Genomic DNA, 17,198 nt, shown 5'->3' on the forward strand with positions numbered 1-17,198 from the left:
GTGTGGGCTGGTGAATGCTCAAGATGCAATGCTTTACTTTAACACATATCTGCAAAAATTAAGACTGCCATCTCTCTGCACCATCTCTCCTTGCTCTGAAGACTGACATTCCCACAACACATAGCCTGGTTTTGTGGGATATTTATCTCCAAATATTTTGAGAACTGCATTGAGAAATATGCTGCCAAGGATTATCTAATGAATTTTTCTAATAGCTTTTCTTATAGTAGATTCAAATTCAGATGAAAGTACATTGAAGCCTGTGATTCACTGTACTTAAATCTCTTGATACTCAGTGTTCCCCTGCTGTCAGTGCTCTTCTCTGTAAACATCCACATCTCCAAAATAGATTTCTATACAATAATAACCACAGCCCCCAGTCCATTCATATTAATAGTCAACATCAAAGAGAAGAGGCAATGCATTAGAGCCTATTTTGGCTCAAGGGGAGAAGCCATTTCCTCAGTTTCTCAACAGGAGAGTAAAACTGACTTCATCCTTTAACCAATGACGATCCTGAACAACCCAACCACTGTGTTCACCAGTCAAACAAAGATGTTTCATCTAGTGTAATGATGTTAATTTGATTCAGTCTGAAGTAATGGTTCTCCATCAGAGTAGCAAAGAGCCTTAAGGTTTACATTTACCGGCTCAGAGACACACAAAGGACACACAAAGCCCAGGAGACAGGTACCACACAGGATTAGATTTGCCTTTGTGACAGCTCTAAACAAACATTTGTACACAAAGTATTTGCATAGGCACACATATACACAAGGAGGCAAAACGCAAAGGTTTGTTTACTTTACTATAATGAATCAGGTTCTTTCTACGTTCAAGAAGTCAAATCAATGTCAGACCATTGAAATGATGAGGTATGTAAGGGGCTCAACAATTACAAACATTTAGTTGCAACAAACTCATTAGGATGGTGCTATATAGTGTGTATACCCAGATAGGGCCAATATATGCTGAACTAAAAAAGCCCTTAGAGTGCACACCTATGCTAAGGCTCAATAGTCTAAGCCTTCAATCAAGCGGCACAAAATGAAACACACTTTTAGAAATCATGCCCTACATGTGCTTGATTTGTTTTATCTAGAACCATGAACTATTCGCAGAGAAATCCGTTAAAATGTCAAAAAAATCTAACAAGGTTAAAAACAGTGAAACATTTACTGGACCCATCAAAACCAAAAATGTTCTTTCCTGACCTGTAGCGCATCATTCCACCAAGTAGGTTTTGTGTAATCTTGCTTACAATCAAACAAAAAACAGACAGGGCTGAAAACATAACCTCTTCGGCGGAGGTAATTGTAAAATTTAATAATCCACTCAATAAGTTGGTAATGCATTATAATTGACAAATGTCTTCACACAAGGTGTCACAGGTTGTTCCCCTTAATATATTTGGCAAGAGAATTCAGTAAATCACCAAAAGTTTTATTTCATTGGATCATCACCATAGCCCCAATTACTAGATAATTTAATTTCAATATAAAAACAAACCACTCAGTCACTTATCTAGTGAATCAGCTGTTTTGTTTCAAAATCAAAGTTCCATTTAAAAATAAAGACTGTGATTACTTCAGTTCCCAAATAAGCTTCAATGTATATTTTGATTCCTCTGTCAGAATAACGTAAAGACGACAATGTAAAGACATTTCTGTCGATTACCTGAATCATCTTTGTCATAAATATGTCAAACCAGAACAAAACCACAACCATTCTGATAAACCTCTGTCTACCCATCATTGAGGATGTAAGCGACAGAAAAACACAACATTTAAAAACACAAGAATATCAACTTGATCTGTTTGTTATTCACGTGCTGTCACTAACGGCTTTCATCCACGTCTCTGTCAGAGAAAATCACAGACAATTGCTGTGTCAAACGCATGTAGCTCAGAATTTATTTCACATTTTTGTTGATGGCTCCAAATGGTGAATGGTGAATAATTTCTCTCCACTGTAGAAAAATGCACACTTTGAAATCACCAGAGGGGGGTGAGGATATTAAAATGTTTGTGTTGTTTCAAATCTCAGGAACAGTTTATGCCTTCGGTGATGAGTATTGTGTATATAATTCACTGTGGGGCTTTGTGTGTAGGACTGGAGCCACAATGCATTTTATTCAAAAAGTAATCATTTTTTTAAAGTAAGAATAAATACATTCGGGGACATTACCTCTGCAACTACCAAAATGTTTAGACAACACGTAGAACACCCAGAGAAAACTTATTTCTTTGTAGATGTTTGAATTGGGGTTTTCGTAGGCCCTTGTTTCGGTCTGACAAACATCCTGTCTCTTCCTGTCCCAGGGCAATAAGAGAGGATGCAGCACCCGGGGCTTTGTTGTTCCCCCTAATGTGAGTTAATCTGGACACTGTCACATCAAACACTGGTACATCTTAGGTGTTATGTAGATAGTGTTAATAGAAACTTAGCCTGTCTCTGTCCCTGCGGGCCCCTCTCTCGCCTTTTCATTTGGATGGAGGCAGAGAGATAGGCCATCTTCAAAGCCCTCTGTGTCTTCTCGGTATCGACCACGCTCCTCTGCAGCCCTAGAGGCTTCCTATTAGAAAGGATTTGTCTTACAAGCTCTGTGTGCAGCCACTCTGGAAAAAGAAATTAAATAAAAACTGATAAAAGGAAAACATGTTGCTAGGTGTGTTGTTCCACAGTTGTGCCTTTGATTCTTTTAGCTATAGCTTTGTAACAAATACCTCATTCCCTAATTAAAAATAAATAGATCCAGAGGTGAACTCTCTGAACTGGTAGGATATCACTGCGTCTGACCAACAGATCAGACGCACATCCGGCTATCAAACTCTATCATCACGGCTTCTTACACTCATTCATCCAATATTCTCATCTATTCCAAGAAGGGAAAAAAAATTCTGCCTATTTGGTATGCACCAAAAAAAGAAACCAGGATTTACAGGGTGGGGCTGAGGTGGGATGACATTTCTTGACATTTGTTAAAAGAAAAAAGAAGATGTTTCTCTCTTTAGCCACGCTCTATACTGATCCTAAGATAACCTTCCATCTCTTCTGCCTTTATTAAAGTATGTTCTATTTTGTTAGCTGTAGCCAGACCACTATCAAGCATCTCCAATAAAGGGGGCTGGGCGGTGAAAGATAGCAGTGTTGACGGAGAAAGAAAGTGCGAGAGAGTGAAAGAGAGACTGGGAGAAAGAGTATGAGAAAAGAAAAAGGCTTTTATTTTCTCTTCACTACAACCTGAAATATACTCGGCCAGTGGAACTATAGCTGGCCTGGTTATACCCACAGGGCTCTCACTATGTACGGACGCTATAATAAATCTGGTATTATCAGATCCTGGTCATTGGCAGACACAGCCTAAGTGCTTTTATATGTGTCAGAGGACATGAAGGCTTGCCATTCATTCTGTGCAAAGTTAGTTAACAGTCCCCAAAAGAGCTGTAAATGTTAACAATCAGCATTTTTCTACCAGAACAGACCATACAAACACATTTAATGCATTAACTAATTCATGAGTGATATTGTAGCTTAATATATTTTCAGTAATCTTTAGTGTTTGCATACTCTCCTCTTGAACTCGCACATTATCAACGCAAACTTTTACCATTGTTTAAAGCCAATAGCAATATATGTCCTGTCACTTCCATGAGAGATGTTAAAATACGAGCAACGAAAATGTTGAAAAGGCCAGGTCGGGCTTCAGTGAGTACACAAATCCATGTACTGATCCAATACCACGTCTTAAGAGTAGATTAGTTTCACCCAGAATAAACTGGACTCAAAGACTTCACCCGTCCCTCCATCGGCATAATGGTTTGTATATAATGAGTGATTATATATATTTTTTAGTGAACTATCCCTTTAACAACACTGCAGTAAAAGCACACCCATGGGGACGAGCTGAACCCATCAAATTAATCTGAGATAAATTTGCAAGTCATCATCATAATTTAAAATGTTTTAGAGGTGGAATAATAGATCAAAGATTCAAAGGAACTAGTCTGATGACAAAGATGTGAGAGATGAGAGACAGAATAAAAGAGAAAGAGTGAAAAGAATGGAGAGAGGGAGTTTGCATAGGAGACATATTCTGATGGGAAAAGAAGAGGCCTTGCAAGGCCAGACAGGCAGACAGACAGAGAGAAACTGGCAGATGGAAAGTAGGCAGGAAAGCAGCCAAACTCTATATGCTGCAGCGGTGCCGTACAGATTGATAGATTCATAAATAATGAATCAAGAAAAACGGGTAAAATAAACTCTGTAAATAAATGTGCTGTCTCGTTCTCTGCCCCAGCGCCTAATGGATTGTGCCTGTGCACATCTTTGCCTCGGTCTATATTTATGTGTGTGTGTGTCTCTGTGCGTGTACACTCATTTAAGCAGTGTGGCGGCCCACGCTGCCATGGCAATCATTCACCTGACCCCTATTACTGAAGTTGTGTGATAATGATGAGAGAGACAGCTCGAGCATACTTCTTCGAAACACAACAGTCACATGTGCATCCTCATGTGTGTCTATCACAGAGCACATACCAGGCATTGATACTCATCTGTCATCTTCTGTAACTATTATACAGCCAGATCCGGACAGACCCCATGATGAGTGCTGCAGTTTTTCATAAAAGGAGCTTGAAATATAATGACAACAAAACAAGTTCAAGATCCTTCAGCTCTCAAACATTCCTGGTGAAGCGTTACCACCTAAAGAGCCCTGCCAATTTATATTCACACTGAGCTTCATTATGTGCAACAGCTGTGCACAACCAAACAATCAAGCTGTAGAGGTGTGCAAGCACTTATTTCCCTGTTGGTAATGTGAGCATGCCTGGCATTCCCTCGTTAAAGCAAACCGAATTAGAAAATAAAGTAAGCAACTCCTCCGATTTCAAGTATATCTGCCTCAATTTCTACGTCAATAAAATCTGTTTAATTAATTTAGGAATGATATTGATGGAACGTGGATATTTTAATTAGTATAGGTATTGTATTACAAGGTTATATATTAAGGCACAGATCTCCTTGCATCTGAGCCTCATTTAGTCTCTCACTTTGGAAAAATATCTGGAACAAGAATCTCCTTCAAGATTAAACTGGGGTTTAATGTTTTTTGTTTTTTTTAAATACATTATGGAGTACTTGTCCACCCCATTCTGAATATAGATTTATAAAAGCAGTCAAGTTCACTGAAACTATCATTTAGGGGGAATAGGCACTGCTTTGGTAGCAGTGTTCATATGTCAGTCAGGGGTCATCTTACTCCTGGCACACACAGCGACACCGACTCAGCCGACATCTCTGACAGTTCAAATTAGTTTGAAATGACCGCAACAATATCAACACTGATCACCACATAATGACTGATACTTTTCTGAGGTGGCTATCAAAAGGCTGTGGCTTCACTTTTGTGAGAGCTGTAACGTCATCCATCTTTGTACACGGTCTATGGTTTAAACATTCAAATCTGAGCGTGAGCACCACACTGTCAACATAATGACTTGGAGACATGTCAGCTTCAGATCATGGAATCAGCAAAAGTAGAAGCACTACACTGCTGCTTTTCATCTGATTAATCCAGTACAGGCTCAAACTAGCTGGCAGTGGGTTTATCAGTACCTCCCACTCGCTATCTCAGCAACTCCATCTCATTTCTTAATCTTCACGACTCAGTGATTCAAATATCTTTGCTCTTACTTATTTTAAATCTCACTCTCAATCTTCTTCCTGACCATCCCTCCACCACTCGCTCTCTCTCACACACATCTTCATCTTTTTCTCCCTCCTTTCCATTTCCTCTTTTCTACCTCCAAGCTGAATTCACAGCAAACCTGTCTGAGAACATCAGAAAGCACATTAAAGGATGCACACTGGCCCTGCCGAGCAGCGTGACTCAAAATTGCGAGCTCCAATACGCGCCACACGTATGTGTGTGTGCCACAGCTGTGCACGGAGCCACAAGGCCTGACAGGAGTGGGCGACCACACAGTCTCAATTGGATGCACAGTCGCTCGCTCTCACGCACACTCACTTACATGGACACACACATAAATGCGAGCCTCTACACAGTGCAGCAAACAACAACACAAACCAGTGATGTGTGTGCCCTTCACAGGTAGGATACAGTCCTGCCATGGTTTTGGGTTGTGGTGGGAGTGAGGGGTTCGGTTGTTTTACCTGTCTGTGGGTGAGCTTGCTGCCTGGAAGACATCCAGTATACTGTTTTACTTTGAATTATTAAAAGCTGCCTCTTATTGCAGCTGGGACTGAAATAGTTGAGAGGCCACAGACTATAGCTGTTGGCAATAACTATATAATTTATATTCTAAGCTTTTCTGCAGCCATCCAACTTATTGTAATTTTCTTTATGAAAGACTTTTAAGACTTGAAGCCATGATGGACAAAAACGGAACAATGATATCAATCAAAGTTTGATGAAAATGAAATAAACCAATAAATTGCTGCAAAACACACAATCCTACCACAAAGAGATAAGGAACATGCCAACATGTTTGTTCTTGCCAGTGCTACTTCAGATGTATCATGTGTCTGCGGGGAAGACGACAGAAGATTTCACCGCTAGCCATCACCCTGACACTGGTCCTCTGAGCAAGCTCGGCTGTCAGCCCTCTTCTGCAATGCAAATACCCACTTCCACATGAGCAGGCCCATCACTAGCACTCCCCATACACTTGTATTCCATGTCATTACCCCCAGGGACCCTCACACACACTGTTCCTCTCTTCTGCTGCTGCCCTTATCTAGGATGGGAAGGGGGCTGAGGCTTAAAACAAATGGAACGTTGGTAGCCCTGATGGAGGGATGCCACGGGTTGTTTCCACTCGGGCCTCCTGTCACTCACACTCCTCTCTTTGCCCTCCAGCCATGTGTACTGTATTTCATTATTCCTGATTTTTGCTGACAAATGCTGGTTGTCGTGCTGTGCAGCCCACTTGCCCTCTCTGCGGACACCACACCAAAGGAAAGATCTGCCTTACAAATGAGCTCCCTTTGGTTCCACTACTCAAGTGTGCCATCTCAGTCGAACACAGATATACAGCACATGCTGTGTGTATGGAACAGTACGCACACGGGGGGACACACAGACAGACAGACACCCACACACACACACACACACACACACAGGAATGTTTGCTGTCAACATGACCCGTGCCTCCATATCCCTACTTTCCTCAATATTTCAACTATTCTATCACTTCACCTCTCTCTAATCTTTCACACAAACCTTACTCATCCCCCTTCCTCTCCCAGAGGCACAAGGTCCAGCCAGTGAGATGTCAGCTCCGATTAGTCACATTGGATGACGTGTTTTAAGTGTGTCCTTCATTACTCAGTAAAGTGACATGTTCTCAGCTACACTTGCTTCATCCCTAACTGTCGCCTTGTCCATTTTAATATTCTGAGTTTCGAGCTAATATTTTAACATCTCTCTTTCAATATACATGAAAAACATACACTTGCACAGACATTTACACACACACACCTGTATTCAGAGCTATAGTCTATCATCCATGGACGCACCCCACCGCTCACTCCCACTCTTCTCTTTGTGTCTGCAGGCAGTGGCACACCTGTACATGTGTGTACATGGACCTACAGATGGATTGTCATTCGGTATCTGGGCCTTGCCTCTTGCACAGCTTTGCACAGCCATGCCCGCCGGGTTGGGGTAAAACCAGACTCATCTGGTGCAGCCCCGCTGCTACAGGTGATGCTTCAGTGCCAAACTGACATTAGATCATCTGAACTGCGCAGCATCAAGCAGTGATGATGAAATAAAAAGAAAACATGAAACTTACCTTAACACTTCCAGTTTCCACACACAAAACCCAGCTCTATAACCCAGATCACAGCTGTGTCACATGATTGAATCTCACAGACGGGCAGGCGAGCAGTCTCCAGCCAAAACCAGAAATAGGTTAAACAGGCTAAAAATATCCAAAACATTAATAATTCAACTTTTTTGCTAACCTGTACCTCAGGAAAAAAATAGCACACTTCTCACTGTGAAGTGGCTTAATGGGCAGGGTGTGTAGGGGATTATTTTGGTATTTCAAGCTACGTCTCGACCCAAGAGTCGATTAGTGAGATGTCCTGAACGGTGGGAGTGGGACTGTAATGTCATCTGATGAGGTCAAAATACGGTCGTCTCTACTTTAGAGCCAAATCTTTCACTTTTGAAAGTTGGTGCACTCTGTTTCTCATATCAAATGTGGATACTTCTACTGTATATAAGACATTAAAAAGTGTGTTGTTCTATCATACTACTAATATATCTTATTTACAGTTTTGCATTACTTTGAATCATACATAGCAACAAATATACTTGAATGCAAGAAATAATTGATGCTAGATGGTGGCAGCAATGCATCATAAAGATTTTGGCCAATCTTCATAAACCACAAAAATGAAAGAAGAAGCCGTTTTTCTGAGGCGCTCCTAAAACGTCTGTGGCGGCGAGGTTAGATGCAGTTGTACAAACAGGAGAATCGTGCAAAGCCAAAGACTGGTACAACCATGATGTTGAGGGGGTGCCAGCTGTTTAAATCTGCTAATTAGACAACATTGTAAGGTGTGAATGGGTGACGCTCTCCTTGTGCACATGAGTGTGTGTGTGTGTGCGTGTGTTTATGCATGCACAGGGATAGGGCATCTTTGAAGAATGGTCGATTAGATCCCAAGTCCCCAGTAAATATCTCCGAAGTACCTAATCCTCAAATGAATGTAGTATATAGTGGGCGAAATGAAATGAAATTTTATGATGAAAAAATGTCTCCAGTGTTTCACTGGATGTTGTTTATTCTCTAAAGGCATGTGCAGACTGCAGATCCTGCTCTCTTTTCAAAATACCCTTGGAAGCCAATCCCCTGGGGAGAAGAAGGCTTCTCTAAATATGTGGCTAATCTTCCGAACAGAAAAACGAGCTCAACAAAGAAGAGGCAGGTGTGCGTATGTGTGCATCTGTATTAAAAGGGACAGGAGGAGCAACAGTGAGACAGAGAGAGGGTGAAAAACAAGCAACTTTGTGATGGCTGCAACAGTTACCCAGTGTTTTATGCTCTATTTCTAGCCCCTGTGTTTCACAAGAGCAAATATTTGTGTGTGTGAATGTGTGTGTGTGTGTGTGTGTGTGTGTGTGTGTGTGTGTGTGTGTGCGTGTGCGTGCGTTCGTGTCTGTTTCCATGACCATAAGCGCATGTTCCAAGGGTGTGAGGATTCATTTCCCTGAGGAGCACTAGTACAGTATCTCTTTACGTGCGTTACAACAATATGCCATTCCTCATGCACACACGCACAAACACAGAAAATAAGTTTTGCTGCAAGTGTGCTGACTCTTTTGTTAAACAGCCTCCGACCTCCAGACATTTATGACAACACATGCTCCTTCTAGTCATCTCCTTGTAATTTGACTTGGGTAGTAATAAGTTCAGTGGGTAGGTGAGGTTATAGACATAAAGCACTGGAGTGCCAGCCTCTACTCTATTGTCATCTCAGTGTCTCAACAAAGACATTACAGGCAAATTCACGAAGCCTCTGAGATCAGCTGCAGTAATTGAACTTCTGTAGAGAGCTGCGGCCTCCATGGAGGCTGTTGAAATGTTTTAACAGACATCTGGGTCCTTACATGTGTTTGTTCATCAAAGAGGCACAAGGATCTTTTGAGAGTGGAGCCTGGATAAAACATTTGTGTTCAGAAATTACATAAATATTCAAGGCTAAAGTAAATAATATTACAGGTATGGAACCTGAGACGCATCAGCATTTTTACTTTGAACATTAATGTTATATTCGTTGCGCTTTTTTTTTTTCCTACAGACCTTGACCATGCTCGTTTCAACTTCCACTCCACTAAAATGTTCTAGCTTAAGAAAAACCACACACACACACACACACACACACACACACACACACACACACACACACACACACACACACACACACACACACACACACACACACACACACACACACACACACACACACACACACACACACACACACACACACACACACACACACACACACACACACACACACACACACACACACACACACACACACACACACACACACACACACACACACACACACACACACACACACACACACACACACACACACACACACACACACACACACACACACACACACACACACACACACACACACACACACACACACACACACACACACACACACACACACACACACCACACACTTGTGTTACCCAAAGGCTATATTCTGACGAGTCCCCTCTCCGTGACTTCATGGCCTCCAATCCTGCCAACCCCGATTGGCTTCATGCTGACCGGTCTGCTCCCATCCCCACAACACAGGCACATGCAGTACATACTCACACAAACACACACACAATCATACAGTATTGGCTATAGTTGATAAACAGGTGGGTAAGCAAACACGCACAAAAGTAAGGGGGTGTGTGTTTTATTTGTGTTTGTGTGTGTGTGTGTGCGTGTGTACATAAAGGCGAGCAGAGAAAGGCTGGGCGGTTTACGGTGGTTGAGGAACGTCTCCGTGGCGGCAGCCTCATTTCCACAGCACAAGGTCGACCACTCTCCACAACATACAGCCAGGCACTGCTCCTCGCTCATTACACATCTTATTATGGCTGAGCTGAGCAACGGCATGCGCACACAATTACAAATACAGTTCCAGGCAAACACATGCATGCACATAAACGCCCATGTGTCCACGGGCAGTCACGCAGCAGACTAACAGTGCAGGTATGTGTGCACAAAAGGGCACAGAGCACAAGAGCGGGAGAGACAGAAATGGAGACCAAGGGAGTTGGAGGCAATTGAGAGGGAGGGGATCTACTTAGAGTGTTGACATTGCAGGAGCCCACATGTGTGTGCCGGAGCATAATCTTCTCCCTGCTCTCATTGGGTTTTTAATGTGGGTGCTATTTCCATAACCCTGCCTCCTGAACCACTGCCAGCCTCTGACACTCCCCCCAGGTCGAGCTGAACTAATACAAGGAGTAAATGCATGAAGAAAACACATTTCCACCAATGCTTCTCCAAGACAATCACTGTTGTACACAATGCTAGCATGGCAAAAAGGGGTAGGGTGGCGTGTTTTTCTCTGCTACAGCAAATAGACTTGCTGCAGCGGCTGAGATTATTTCTTGGATCTGCTGGATTTGAGGAGTGGCACCGAGAGGACAGAGATTTTGAAAAGGGGGGGGTGCTGGGGATGGTGGGCGGGGGATGGGTGGGTGGATAGCGTGAAGGATGCAGGATTTTGTCATGATGCTGGGTGGAGTAAATCTTCTGCGGACTTGTGTAAATAGCTGTGACACACACCAACAGCCTTAACTGTCAGTCTCTTCCTGCTGTAAGTGTGTCATAAAGGGATCATGAGGAAAACATTCTAGTGCCCAGGTCACCAGGGAATACCAAGGTTTCACTTTAATGATTTGTTTTTTGATATTTGGGTTAACACACTCACACGCATATCCACTTACACGAAAGCGCACATATGGTGATGTAATGTAAAAAGTAGTGCATCTCCATCAGCAACAAACAAGCACGAAACAGCACGCAGATAATATATCCAAGCCTCAGCGTCGTGGGCGGTGTGTGATCACGGCAAGCTGCCATGTGCACATGTTTTTCTTCCCACCTTTATGCACTGCTATCTGTATGTACATAGGGCTGGCTGCAGTGCAAAGCCAGCTTACTACACACGCACAAACACACACGGCTAATAGAGCCAAGCGACGCACACCTGCTAAACTGTCAGAGCTTCTCCTATTCAGTGGCCAAACTTATGTCAGGCACTCGAGTCCCCAAGGTTCTCATCACACTTCACCACAGGAATCTATATTCCAGTCCAGTACACTTCCATTAGGCCATACTGCTCCTTTCAGCAGCTAATGTGTAACAGGGGGGACATGGATAATAACATCCAAGAACACCTTCACTGGGTTGTGGGTGTGTAACAAATACTATATGCTCATGTCGATACAGATATATGCAGAACAATCATGTAAAATTAAAGTAATAACAATATTGAAATTCCCTTTTGTTCGTTCATGAAGCATTAAGGAATATCCGTCTACCCCTTCATATCTAGGGGGGTCCTGAATACACTACTGTTGAAGGGGTGTTTGAAGGGCTAGATGGTGACCACCCCTACATCACATAGAGATGCCTTAACGGCCAGGCGCAAAGTAAAGGGGTAGGGCCAAAGAGTGAATTAGGAAAGGGCGGGGCCTTGTGTTAACACTGCTGTGAAGCAAGTCACCAGGCATTGCATAGGTTTACATGTATACCAATATCCCAATATTAACCAGATCAGACTTAATAGTATAATAAGACTCTGTCATGTAAATATGAATAAAGTAAGTAATAATCAAATGAAGACATGGAGTAATCCGACACGTATACGTCTTCTTCGCATGATAACGTCAACATTTTAAATGAACAGCAGTTGTCAAATGGTTGACAACACATGCATCAGAATATGCTCTAACATGTAAACAGGAATATGAATGTAGTATTCCATTAGCAACGCATGTAAACACTGTGACCAAAATAATGTCTTATTCAGAATTAGGTTAATAGTCGGATAATTGCTTTCGGTAAATGTATTCAATGTCAGCAGTTACATGCTGACACTAGCCTCATAATCTATGTCATTAGGTTTAATTGCTGGATGTGAAATACTCACGTTTGCATAGAGGTGGTTTGACTTTGAGACGGTAATCTAAAAACAATGTTGGAAGTTTGCGGTCGTTAATGCAGCAATGCAGGGGTTAATGACAAAACACGTTAATAACCAATAACTCATCTCTGGAGGATTTTTAGTTTACATTAATTACAACATAGCCCCTGGCAAACGGTATATCAAGCAGGATTCTGCACCCAAACTGGCATATCTAGTTACCATCAAGAGGTGCAGCAACAGGGGTCATATCGCAAAAGATTTGGGAGCAGGGAGGTTCATGAGACAATGACAGGAGAGGCAGTAGGAGGCACTCGAATGCACAAACACACCCCAGGCAGTAACTATGTTATATCTGTTGTACTATTTTAAAATATCTGTCCTATAACTGAGCCTTTTCGTTTATAAATCCCTGCTTAGCAGCTGCTCGATCCGAAGGCTATATCAAAAAAAGGTCGGTATGTTTTCTAGGGAACCTGCTACAGCTATTGTTTGGCAGTAATGTTGTACCGGCTTGTGCCATGTGTGGCTTCAGTACAACAGCACAAGCTGCCTTGGACCACTTGTGTTTGTGGTGTGTGTGCGTGAGTGAAGTTGAAGGGAACAGCAGAGCAGCCTTGTCTGTGAGGCCTGACACTTATCAACGTCTGCCTGTTACATTTCTATGACACGCTCTGTCTCAGGAAGAGCAGCGGCATAGAAGCAGGGGGGGGAGAAAAAAAAAGAGCAGAGGCAGGAGGAGGATGGGATGGAGAGGACTGGGTTGGCAGAGGGGAAGTCAGCAGGAGGGCTGAGGCTCGACTGAAAGGTACAAGAAAATGGTTTTATATCTCATGAGTGATACGTAGCAACTTTCAGAGTCCCTGAGAGGGAGTGTGTGTGCGTGAGAAAGAGAGAGAAGCTTTCAGAACATTTGGGAAAAATGAAACATGCAAAGCTGCGTTTGCTCTTTCTGTGTAAAGTTATAATTTTTTTATTAGTATGAGTTTATATATTTTTCTTTTCTTTTATATGTGTTATTGCATACTGGTGAAGTCAGTTTTTTTTATATAGAAGACATGCACGATAACGCAATGTTCTGATTTCTTAAATATAATGCTATATAATAAAAACTATTTGAAAGAGTTAAATAAGAACTTCATTCAGATGAATGATAAACCTGTCAGAGCCCAGAGGGGTTGGAGCAAAAGCATATTGGGGGTTGTGGGGTTCATATATAAGACTATGAATAAGAAGTGAGGGAATAACTTGATAGAAATTCAGACCACGGACGAAAACAGAATAACAACCAAATTCTCATTGTTTAAACACGATGCTAAACAAACTTCTAACCTCTTGTGAACACATCCTCTGGCAATATGTGAAAATATGTTTTCCTCTCCCTCTGTCTTCCCTCTTATTATTCAATGAAAAGGAGGAAAACGCCCTCCAGCCTCACGCTTGGCTAATTTGCAGGATAAACGAAACAAGTTGTTTCTCAGGAAAGCCACCAGAATAATGTTTCGGAGTGTGCGGCAGTAGTTGTATTTGCATGTTTAAACCAAGCCCATATGTTTCCTCTGGGTTCCTCCCGCTCTTTGTCTTGCATCAGAGGGAGTGCTGTGGGTGAGTTAATCTTCAGTGATATTTCTCCCTGGTGCAGGCTTGATCTGACCATGTTAAGCCATGCTGCCTCTGCAGGGAGCCACTTCTACCCACTAGTTCCTTCTGTTTCCCTCTGTCATTGTTATAATGACTAATAGGATCCAATACACACACATGGTGCACATATGTACAAATGAATAAACAAATAAATGTCAAAACGGGTGAATACCACCTGATAAAGCTTGGATTAGAAAATGTTTCTAATGGTCAAATTAACATGTTGTGCTTTTTCAGTTTCTCTTTCCACCAGTGAGCTGTGTGTGCAACAGTTCTGCAAAGTTAAAAAACCCAACGTTGGCAGTGAAAGGAGCTCCTCGCTCCGGGGCATTGTGGTGTCACAAAACCTCAAGATTTTTGCTTAATCCCCATCTAGCAGCTAGCTGGCACTCTCCCTCACGAAGCCAGGTATGGCAGGAACGGAGGTCGACTTTTCCTACATGCACGGGAAGTGGCTGGCCAATCACAACAGAGTGTGGTAGCTGGCCAATCAGAGCAGACTGGGCTGGCAGGAAGGTGCCTTATAGAGAGAGGAGCAAAAGCCAAGCGGTTCAGACAAAGGCTGAATAGAGGATCTGCAGCAGTGAGAGGAAATTGGAAGGTGATGAGTTTTCTGAACATCAGAGCATGAAAACCTTTTTAAGTAATAACCTAAATTGAAATTGAGCCTGAATATGTGTAGTATAATATGTCTCCTTTAATGAATCTAAACTAATATATTTTCTGTTGACAACAACGTTTCAGAAATGCAGAGCTTGGCACCACAAACACTGTTTTTCTAAGCCATTGCTTCAAAAGTATGAGGCAAAGTGGGTCTGATCAATGCCGGCTATATCCCCGAGAGAACAGACACACAGAAAAGTTGAAACCAGGCCTTCAAAAGGCTAAGCTATTGATTGAATTGCATTCCAAAGTGTTTTTCATCACTGGGACTATACAAGGGAGAATGCCGGCTGGTGTGCAGCCGGGTGCAGATGGCACTGCTGACCACCATGGAGAGAAAGGAGGGAGAGAGAGTGAGAAGCGGAAGGGACAGAGACAGGCAGAGAAAGCGAGCGAGAGAGACTGTCACTTACCCCTGGCAGTGTTTTCTGTTCATGGAGGGCATTCTGGGCTTTGATGGCCGACTCTCTGGCGCAGTAGGTGAGGAAAGCACAACCTGCAACAGAGGAACACAACATATAAAGCTGAGTTAATAACTAATATACATACATATACACAAACCCACACACAAACAGTTGTCTCTCTATAGTTGTAGATCATCTACACAGCATAAGTCACCAATAGTCAGGTCCAGACCTAGACGCTGTTCTGTAGAGCCCACATCTATTATTAGATTATTATTTTGTATCTATTTTAACATGCGCAACTTTGTTCACATTTACCGTAGTCTTAATTTAACCTGTGCAGCTTTTTCATCTTTACGTTAGTAAATCCTGGCAGCACAAGGGAGAGTTTACTTTTCTCACTGAACAAGAGAAAGCGGGAAACAAAGAAAAAAAGTGTCAAAGCTGTTCATTTGCAAGAGTGTGTTTGTTACTGATAAATTAATTATTCCTGTTTAAAAAAAGTACAGTGTAACTTCAGTTCAAAGTTTCAGTGTTATAAAATTGCTAAAATTTTACCATTGGAGACATTTTGTATGGGACTGTAAAAGGAAGATTAGTAGTTCACAGTGGGCTAGTTTGTGGAATAATGCCTCATATTTGTTTGTATTTAATAGAAGATGATTACATAAATATAAACAAATATTAACATTTTATTATTGATAAATTCATTATTATATTAATCGAGTAATACACAAATAAAAAAAATTTTTAATTGTTTGTTTGATATATCAATCAAACCTATTGTTTAACAGATAAACAATAGGTGCAGCCTTAAAATAAAATGTTCCAATATAATGTTGAAATATAAGAGACAAGTAAAAAATGTAGACAGTAATGAAAATGTAATTTGATCATTTCTATGCAAGTAAAAGAGTTAAGGAACAATCTAGAGAGTTTCATGAATCAATGAAAACACAATATTCCTTAAAAACAAGTTAAAAAACAGGCAACTGTGCAATACACAATGACACAAGTGGACAGTTTTCTGTGGTGGCACAGGGAGATGAGCAAAAACAAGCTGACAACAAAAAGGAGGAGGGAGCACAGAATCCTTTGGATGAATTGCCAGGCCTGTCCAGCCTCACCATCCCAACTAACATGTCCTGTCCAAAGCTCCTGGCAGCCTGGCCAGCCTCCCCACCCTGACCGGTTGTGACAAGAGCGGAAGAAAGAGGAAAGAAGGAGGGATGAGATAGATCAGTGTGGGGATAGAGAAAGCAGGGAGATTCAGAAAAACTCTCCAGGGTGAATACCTAACAAGTATGCTTCCACACATGCACACAAACATCCACCTATAATCAATGTGGAGAAGGGAAGAGAAGGCCGGGGCAGGACAAGAGATGGAGACAAACCAGATTGAGTACAGAGGCAATCATTTTCCCCCTGACTGTCTGAATAAATAGATTTGCTTGTGTTCTATTAATGAGGTTCATATGGGTTACCAGGCCTCATATTTCTGCCACTTTGACGATGGTTTAATAGCAGCCACTGCATTTTGGATCTCATTTCAACCGCCAACTGTATTCAGTGTGTGGTGATGTATTAAGTGTCGTTACAAAGACAGTATTCCAATTCGTTTACCTTCTTGCACGTGAGATCACTTTTATCCACTGAGTCGTTCCTTTTCCATTTTGTCGGGTGTATGTTTTTTCTTTGCATTTTCAATGACCTTTTTACTTTGTCTCCAATGTAACTTCTACAGGACTGCATCAAAAAGCAGGGCTGAAATGCCGTGTC

General features: G+C 42.0%; 1 protein-coding gene across 18 annotated transcripts in view; it reads right to left on the reverse strand.

Moving 5' to 3' along the window:
• Positions 1–17,198, reverse strand: part of celf5a (cugbp, Elav-like family member 5a) — a 176,692-nt gene that overhangs the window by 143,336 nt on the left and 16,158 nt on the right. For all 18 annotated transcript variants that reach the window (XM_053430517.1, XM_053430508.1, XM_053430514.1 and 15 more), the window contains exon 2: positions 15,429–15,511. In XM_053430517.1, coding sequence (XP_053286492.1) covers positions 15,429–15,511 — 83 coding nt within the window. The remainder of the gene's footprint in view (positions 1–15,428; positions 15,512–17,198) is intronic.

The sequence above is a fragment of the Pleuronectes platessa genome, chromosome 9, assembly GCF_947347685.1.
Source record: "Pleuronectes platessa chromosome 9, fPlePla1.1, whole genome shotgun sequence".
In the NCBI taxonomy this organism is placed as follows: Eukaryota; Metazoa; Chordata; class Actinopteri; order Pleuronectiformes; family Pleuronectidae; genus Pleuronectes; species Pleuronectes platessa.